General features: G+C 35.0%; 1 protein-coding gene across 1 annotated transcript; it reads left to right on the forward strand.

Annotated features, from left to right (window-relative positions):
• The first annotated feature begins 4,603 nt into the window (after positions 1-4,603).
• LOC133517235 (golgin subfamily A member 6-like protein 6) lies at positions 4,604-7,097 on the forward strand. The gene is given in 2 exon segments (XM_061850453.1): positions 4,604-6,662; positions 6,664-7,097. Coding segments are annotated over 2 exon segments (1,785 nt in total). The 5' UTR covers positions 4,604-5,228; the 3' UTR covers positions 7,015-7,097.
• The last annotated feature ends 2,836 nt before the right edge of the window (positions 7,098-9,933 follow it).

Below are 9,933 nucleotides of genomic sequence, written 5' to 3' on the forward strand. Positions count from 1 at the left end.
CAATTTAAAAATACCTACATGGAAAGACATCATTACACCCATAAAATATACGTAGGTAGGTAATTAAATCCCTGTAGCATTAACTTTCAGCTGCCTTTACCAACATCGATAACGCCTAGACATTCTTATTGTTATTGCCTTCGCCATATTCAGCCGAGATTTATGTACTAAATAAAGCCATAGAGAGGCACTGTCTAATCACGTTGAGGTCATTAAATGCGAGTAATAATAAAAACCTTCTACATAGTAGCGGGCTTGTATAGAGCATAGAACATACGGAGTGCTAAAGCACGGTGAAGCGCGATCGACTGTTTGTGTAACTACAATGGCATCTCTCGAGGGTCAGCGTCTAGTCAACTATATGGCTGCTGTTCGACGCAACGCAACGTTGGCTCAACTGCGCAGTGACGCCATTTTCCATGGCGCTGACTAGACGCCGACGTTCAAAAGACGCTTGTGTGGGGTGGCCCTTAACGTATTTTTAATAGCGTCACTTGGGCGTTGACATCTTGTCAGCGCCCGCATGGCGGTGACGCATACTTCGCGCAGCGTCGACGCAACGTTTGCACAACGACAAGGCGACGTCATCGAGCTTTTAACCATGCTTCACCGTGAATCACTTGCCGTCATGGAGGGTGCGCTAGTGATGAGGTCGCGATTTTGAAATACTAAAAGTTTAATCGCATAATCGCGCAACGCTGCACTTGCTCCGTGTGCTCCGCGCCTAAGGAGTCATAATTCTCTGCTGAGATCCTTTGTGGCTGCCCAAGATTGATGGAATTTCTCCTTTGGTGGGCTTAATAAAATTTCACCTACTGAATGGGCAAGTAAATACTTTAATGTTTTATTTCAATCAGAAGCAGGAATCCATTATTATCTTGCCGCCAACAGAAATAATTTAGTTGACAGCCTCAGCATAAACTTCCTTAAATCAAAATTAATAGTTATTTGTTTTACAAGGGGGCAAAGTTGTTGTTTAACCGCTCGTGCTAATATTGATACCCGAGCAAGCGAAAGAGTCCAAAATTGAACTACGAGCGTAGCGAGTGGTTCGCGAAGTGGAATCTTGAGCGTTGCGAGGGTTTCAAGGCACGAGGGTTAAACAAACTTTGCCTCCGAGTGAAACACAACTTTTTTCACCACACCAAAACGAGTAAAATACTAACTATGAAATAACAAAAAAAAACCTAATCAAATTCAACTGAACGTAATAAGAAATTTATTATTCATAATCATCATTTAAAAGTCAATTCTACCATCTAACATAAGGAAACAACTCAAAATCTGCATCTGATTACTTTGCCACACAGGTGGATAAAATGCAACTTTCTCATTAGTTTTTGAACAATCAAGAGCGCCTTTACCAGTTGGTGTGGTGAAAAATAAATTGATAGATATCTGTATAATTTTCTTATCTCGGCTAATAGTTTCATCATCCCTACTTGAAATCGTGTATACATGAATATTAAACTTCAGTATAAATAATATTTTTAAAATATAAATTTCATAATGATCCAATTAGTATAAAATGGAAACACGCTATATTTATATAGCCTAAGCAATAATAGACGTAGAACAAGTCATTCGATTTAAACCAATGCCTCTATTACGTAATAGATATAAGGAAAATATGGCACCTACAAAGGTATCCTTAGAGCCACATCTTAGGCCGTACGTCCAAGAGTCGTGACGCAGGATTCAATAAATAACAGGTATAACCTTTCGTGACGAGCGGTCATACTAACGTACCACTTAGCGTTTATCTTGTGCTATAGGCAATCAGTTTCGGCTTCCATTTTTATATATTGTGTGAAACGCACATCGGATGCCAATACATTGTCCCGTACAAACACGTACAGCGAGCTGCGAAATTGCGAGAACACATTATGAATGTAATTCATTCATAAAGTGGCAATACAATTTTGAAGCTGGATGTACTACTCAGAAACTTCAAAAAAAAATGCATATTTAAAAAGTAGTCTTTCAGACACCTTTTCTCCTGTAAACTTAGACACTTAAAAATGTTGCATCTACTAGATATAAATAGCATATTAGGAATATCTTTATCTATAGGTATACATCACGCACGCGTAAGCGGACGCGGAGTAAGCGCGAACCAATAAGTTTCAATATAATACCAATAATATCTGCTCGTTCGTCAGACTTAAACACTTTATTTTGAGACCTGCATAACTATAATATCAATGAGACGTCTAGATTTTAAGTTTGCGGTCTGGATAAAAGTAGCTCTGCAGTCTACACCTTGTCATTTACACTGATAATATTAATGAAATCAGAGGAAATGTTTTACTTTTAATGGACAGATCTGGTCGCGCAGCCAATGTGCTTTGTAGCGATCGAAACGCAACTGTCACTATCGCACTAATATGGAAGAATGATAGAGCGACACAAAGCGTTTCATTGTCAAAGCGATAGCGATTGTCACCTTGGCTAGGCTGTCAAATATGGAATTTGTACATTGTACAGTACACAGTTCAAAAAACACCTGCAGAAACAAGGCGTGGTCAAAGCAATAATGAAGAAAAATCACCGACGTGCTCTTCCAGCTTGCTAATTGTTTCCGACGGATGCGTTTGCTGTTACCAAATTATATTAAACGACGCATAAATAACCGACGCCTACTTACAACGGAAATGCAGTTTTCCGGGCGAAAAAATACGAATCTTATCTCCCGACCAAAAAATATAAAAATATCAATTCAAATCACAGACAAATTAAAGACAACCTGCAAAAAAATGAACAAAAGGAAACCTCACGAATACCTATTTTCACTCGGGTATTTTAACACTTTAAGTAGTTAATAATACACTTGTCAAATCTCATACAAATAAATTCAACTCAACACTCAAATCATACACCATTACTTTTGCCGTTCAATTCTTTAACGACATAAAGACCTATTAACGATATATAAGGAATAAGTGGCTAGTACTTTGAACAAGATAACAATGAGTTCTCACCAAATAAGTGTTAGTCAAAAAGTCGAGCCGGTCGTTAATTACGAACGATAATTTGACAGACTCTGACAGCTAATATTATCCCGAGATTGATTTTCAATCATTGTCAAATTAATTGTGACAGAGTCAATAAGCCACTGCTTTCTCATCCAGTTACATACTGTAAGTGGATGAGAATTTACATAATTAGGGATAAGTATCTTTTTGTTAAGACTGTTATAGTTCGTGTCATCTACGATGACGCGCAGATTTGTCAAATCTAACCTTTAATACCATAACCATACGAGTCAAGACACGCGTCTTTGTGAATGACACGATCTATAAGTATTAAATTATCGTGATAAAATAAAACACATTTATATAATAGATGTAGTAATTATTGGGTAGTTTTTTTTAATACTACGTTGGTGGCAAACAAGCATACGGCCCGCCTAATGGTAAGCAGTCTCCGTAGCCTATGTACGCCTGCAGCTCCTGAGGAGTTATATGCCCGTTGCAGACCCTAACATTCCGCACCTTCGTTGAGCTCTGGCAACCTTACTCACCGGTAGAAACACAATACTACGATTAGGGTCTAGTTTTGTTACGCTGCGGTTTACTTAGTTAGTTATAATAAATAGTTACGTAGTTAACGGTACAGAAATGCTAAGCAAACCTATAATGTCTTGTGTTTGTTATTTTTTAGATAGTTTTCCACTATATTTGTAAGAGAATATACGTATCTTTTCTAATAACTACTTAATATTTAAAAAAATGTTATTAAAAAATAAAGAGCAAATCACAGTGGTAGTAATCATACCGTCCGTATAAAACTACCTAATTAAAAATAGTTAACAAAACTCATCACTCTTCAACACCCAATATTACCTACTGGAGCACAATAGGTGCCAAGGAGATAACGAGCTACGAACACAGAGCCATTTGATGTTCTCTAATCGAATATGGCTTTTATGGTCGCGTTTAACACGATTATTATATTTTAAGAGGCCCCATGTGACTTGCACTTTACGCGTATTGAAGCCCCGCCCGAGGTGTCGAATAATAGCTTCTTGGCCGAGTGATTGATTAATGACGGCTCCGGCGAAAACAGGTCGGCTACCTAATTAAATACTAGATACGAATAGAGCAGCGAGTGCATAGAATCGTGTACTCACTTGTGTGTTAATTAAAATTCATTATCCTTTCAATAAACTACAATTAATTGTATAATGTATCACATTATTACTGTTAAAGTCATACTTTTATAAAGGTACCTGCCTGACGGTCGACATTGTAGAGCATGCTTATTTAATATTTGGTTTATAGTTTACGGCGCAATGTGAACCACCAATTAGCGTCCAGTAGTTACTAAAATAGCATTAATATTGCGGCAGATAGTATTGCTACGGTTTGCGAGCTAACCCATTTTAGGCATAGAAGAAGAATTTCAGGCATAGAAGACGTATGTCTTGTCTACGCACGTACCTCCATAGATGCACTCTATCTCGTCTTCCTTAGCGGAATGAAATTGCACAAATCTTGGCAGAGTTTCATCGAACATGTTTGCTGTAAACAAAATGAAAATAATCATCGCTTGTTTTCATCTGATGATGATGATGATATTTTCTTTTTACCTTCGAAAATATCTAAACCTCCCGGCATTGCCTTGAACACTGTAAAGTTTTAAAACCTCCAGGGTTTGTAACATTAGGACTATTGTGATTCTAATTACCCTATTTGAATTTGACTCGTGTTAATGCTTGCTCCGATTTTACTCTGCTCTGCTCTGCACTTTAAAATGAATAAAGAAATAATAAGTTCATATCAATTACATTTTTTTTGACAGTAAACAACAGTTGCTAGGTAACAATATTATAAATAAAGATAAGTCTTGACATACGAGGTATATGCAACCCTCTTAATGTTATATTCATGCCTTTAAATTGTATCAATTTTATAGTGACATCTGGTGATGTAGTTTGCACAATTGGAAGTCAACTTTATGCAAAAGTATGTTATCGGATCCCATTAATAGAAATTGCCGCTATCTTTACTAATGTTAATTACATTTATTAGTATTGCCCCCCTGCAGCAAACCCGTTGTAATCAAACCTCTACTAACCTAATAAATCAAATATGCTAAATGACATGCGTCAAAATTTCGGACAGTGTCAAATAAATATTTATTGTGATTGTACTCATATTTTACGTTATGTATTTAAGTAGTTTGTGATATTAGATGAAATATAGTAAACCATCTCCAACAATAGAATGGTTTACTATTACACATCAGGAAATGTCAAAATGGTAAGAAATATATTAATTGATTATGGCTCTGCTGTCGCAGTTGTGCCCCACGAATACATGAAGTCGTACATCGATAAGTGTCCGAAAGACACGGAAGATTCCAAACTAGGCTGGGTTGCTGAAACGTTTCTAGGCATTCAGAAACACGGTCAATTCTTAAAAGACATAGCTTTTCACCTACCCGAGGAACTTTCAGATCAAGATAAAGACTTTTTTATGATATTGTTCCACGCTGTAATCTTCCAAATCAAACCTAAAGACGTGCATCTTCTGTACAAATGTCTGTTTAATTTAAGCAAGCCTTTGTTGGATACATTTACTTCCTTCTTGAGTAACGACGAAGTGTTGACTTTCTTGGCACAAGTTGGTCAAGACTATTATGACGCAAATTATATTACCGAAAAAATTACAACTCCCTTGTATACGTGGCAACCTTACATCAGTGAAATGGCTAATACTTATGCAGAATATGTTAAAAAGATGGAATCCCGCAGGATAAAGCCACCAACAGTGCCAATAGCACCTAGTCTGTTGAATAGAAAAGGACTAAATTCGGCTAGTCGCACAACACGTCCTTTACCTTCATCGCCAGTTTCATTACCCCATGTATCAAAACCTAAGATGAAACGGATTGTATCCAGAAATGATATAGATGAAAAATTGAAAAAAAGCTATGAGAAAAATAAGCAGAAGGCTGACCACTTACTTAACGGTGTTAAAAATATAGAGTGTCATTATGCCATGATTAAATCTAATGCATATTTTCAAAAAATTGATAGTATTAAAGAAGAGATAAATAACTCTATGAAACCATTACCGAAAATACAAAGCACAAACTCAATAAAAAAAATAAGCCAACCAGTAAAAGACACTGCAGCAACAATCAAGCGGATGAAAAAAAGAATTCAATTAGCTGAACAAGAAGAAGTTGAGTGGTTTAACAATGTTATGAACTGCAAAAATACTGCCAAAATAGAGGAATTACAAGAATTTGACCGCCAAGAGAACGAAAGAGAACGATTACTGGACATAGAAAAGAAACATTTAATGGGTCAAATTTCGTATGAAGAAGCATTATTGGCGAAACAAAGAGTTCTTGTTGAAAATAAAAAGAAATATGAACAGTTCCTGAAAGAGAAAGAAATGTGGAATGAAGAAATAGATAATTGGAGAAAAAATGAAATGAAAAAAAATCGCAAACAAATGGAAAAATTGTCTATGTTAGAATTAAATGTATTAAAAGCTAAACACAATACTGTTATGAAAAATAAAGAAACTGCCGAAAATTTTAAGAGGCAGAATCAAATTTTGTTAGATAAAGCTTTAAAAGATAAACAGGATGAGTTAGACCGCAGAGTTAAAATGATAAAGGAGTTCAAAATTTTGGCTATTATAGCAAAAAAAAGCAAAAGTACCCAAAATTATAGACTTGACAGAAACATCTGGCTTCGGTTTACTGTGTGAGATGTCAATGGCAGAACTTCAAGAAAGAATAAATGAAATGAAAATAGGTTTACATGATGAACTAGAACGAAAGAGAAATACAATAAAAGAAGTGAATGAAGAGAAAAAAGAAGAGTTAAAAGAAACAAAAAAGTCCATCGAGTCTTACATGAACGAAAAAGCTACATGGAGAAAACAAAGCAAATCTAACACTTCTAGCACCAAAAATGCGTCTTCAAAGGAAATTGACGATTTGAAGAAAATTCTAACGGAAAAACGGAAATTAAGAATGAAAATGTCTAATTAATGTTTGTGTGCGTCCAGTGCGGTATTTGTGAGTTAAAAAAGTTTTTTTCATAATAATTTAATTATAATGGATTTAGAAACAAGTATCTGGTTTTTTATTTGTAATGTATATTACTAACATTTAATGACAACCCTTTTTATAACATATTCAAGTTTTCTGGTTTGAAAATAACCAGTTTTTTTATGTAAAAGTATTATTTATAATATTGATTAATGATTAATAAAACTAACAAAAATACATAAACTATTAACTACACAATACTAAACTAAAACTACCTAAATAAATAGCTTATATGAGTATGATAATAATAATATGCGTTTAAATCAGTTTTTGTCAAAAATTTCATTTTTGGTACAAGCTTTTATCACTGACTTGTCTTTTTTTCCACAGGCAACTAATACTCAGACTCGAGACAATTCTAAAAACCCCAAACACAATTAGATTGCCTTGTTTTATCACAGAGTTCCTATGGCTACCTCCTGTCTCCATCATCAGATCAGTTTGATGGCACCATAATATTGCATTGTCACCAGACTTACATATTTATGCAAATTTTCAGCTTCATCGGAAACCGGGAAGTGGATCAAATTTACCTTGCAAGATTTGTCCCATACATACTAACAGGGCAAGTTAAATAATAAGAAAAGCTTGTAAAACAGACCTAATCAGACATAATTGACCCAGCGTTACCGAAGATTTCCGTTTCAGCTTGGGCAAAAATGCTTTCGTATGTCAGGATGTTCTCCTTTGCAGGTCGCAATTCCCAACCGATTCTCGTGAAAATTTGTGAGCCGGTTCGATGATTAAATAGAATATTTTATCGATTCAGTTTTTGTTTTTTTTTTCTAAATGGTGGAGTACAATGGTAAAGGTGGACATTTATTCTGTTTTAAGCTATGCTTGTAAACTCTACAGCTCACAGAGCCATTAGTGTAAATGTTAGTCATTATACACCGTGTTTTGTTTTTGTTAATTTCAAGAGTTCATTCCTGAGCTTAAATTAAGTTACTTTCTCAAAGACACCGGTGTTCTAATTAACTCCATTCAGGTAATCAGTAATTAATACGTATATGTATTTAGCCATAATATATGTAGTAAGCCGAAATTAACGGAATTCAATAAAAACACGGTGTAGAATAAATGTGACCGCGGCCGACAAAACTTTCCAGTTAGTCGCTTGCCATAAGGATGCCTTGACAGGTTTTTCGAATAAAGATGCAAGCAAATTTCATTATTATCTCATCGTATTAAGCAACAAAGTGGGACGTTTTACTGGTCGCGGTCACAAATATATGTAATTACAGAAATTCATTAAAATATACCTATATACACCGTGTTTTTATTTAATTCGGTTAACTTCGGGGTGTAGCTTAAGTACGTCGAAAAAAACTAAATGCATAGATATAGCATAGAAAGTAAATGGAATATATATGTTGTATCTTTTTATAATTAAAACAAAAAATATTACTTTGCTAATTCGTGGAAAGATAACGTACTAGTCAATCAGTGCTAAACCGTTATACTTACTTCTTTGTTCATTCTTTTTTTTATAACTATTTATATTTAAGAAAAGTAATTAAATGCTGCATATAGTGTTATATGAGCATTATTATTTATCTCAACCAAACAATTTAAAACTGTGACATATCAATATAATTTCGACATCGATCGTTCTATAAACTCGTACTAAACACTAATTAATACACGTTAAAGTGTACAGGTTTGTAGGGGCCTTATTAAATAAAAATAAATTATTGATTATCTCCAAAATGGAGTTAATTAGAATAGTGTCTTTGAGATAATTATTTAATTTAACCTCAGAAATGCACCCCTGAAATTAAGGGAAATAAAAAACACGGTGTATAATCTCTATGAAACCTCTTAGATTTGAATAACTAACTATCCACTTCGTAACTATTAAAATATTACTCGTAATTTTTACTTACTCGTAGTTAAAAGTCTGCTAAGCTAAGTCTGCAGACTAAAACTTCTGTGAAAATTATAATTGATTGTACTCGTATTGCCAGATTTCTCCCCTCCAGATTCAGCTTGGATTGACTTTTATGTAATAAATACAATAATACTTACACAGTGACATAATATAGTCTAGATACTCGTACATAGCAGAATGCAAGTACTCTATACTCCATACAAGAAATCGACTTGAATGAAACAGGCACCTAAGGGCATCGACTTAATAAAGTTGATTACTCTGTCCGTATTAGCATATAGTGCTTTGAGATGGAGATGTCCTGTAATAAATTTACAATGTCCAGTAGATCTAGACGCAAATAGAGTTGACCCGCATTGGATGTAGTTACGCTATTTCTTTTCACCTTCGTGTAGGTATTCATATCATGTTGTTTTCCTTGTCGCTCTTTTGATAAAACTAAGAGTACTTTGTTTCATATAGATCGTGTGTCATTCAGGACGACATGTGCTTATTGTCATGTTATAAAGGTTTAGGAGTATCATCATGTATGACACGAACTGCTGTTAACCGTGTGTGTCACAAATTTTTGTTTATGATTGCACACTTTTTTTTAGGTTCTTTTGGCTCAGGCCGCGTAGCCAACATGCAAATCGCTCACGCTCCGTAGTTAATGAAACGCAACTGTCACTGTCGCACTAATATGGAAAAGGAATAGAGAGACACAAAGCGATTTATTATCGTTGCGGAAGCAATTGTCGGCCAGCAGGATCGCTTCGTCCACAATCCTATTTCGTCACCTTCTTAACTTATCATTATTGTTATATGGTCAATTACTGTTCTGATTCGTCGAGATTCATATATCGTCACTTTCCTATCTTGTCCACATTCCTATATGGTCCACTAAATGGAAAGTGCCGATGTTGTCTTATTTATAAAAGGCAGTCAGGATAATGAATGGTACAATAATGTTGACGAGTGGCACTGTG

The sequence above is a fragment of the Cydia pomonella genome, chromosome 4, assembly GCF_033807575.1.
Source record: "Cydia pomonella isolate Wapato2018A chromosome 4, ilCydPomo1, whole genome shotgun sequence".
In the NCBI taxonomy this organism is placed as follows: domain Eukaryota; kingdom Metazoa; phylum Arthropoda; class Insecta; order Lepidoptera; family Tortricidae; genus Cydia; species Cydia pomonella.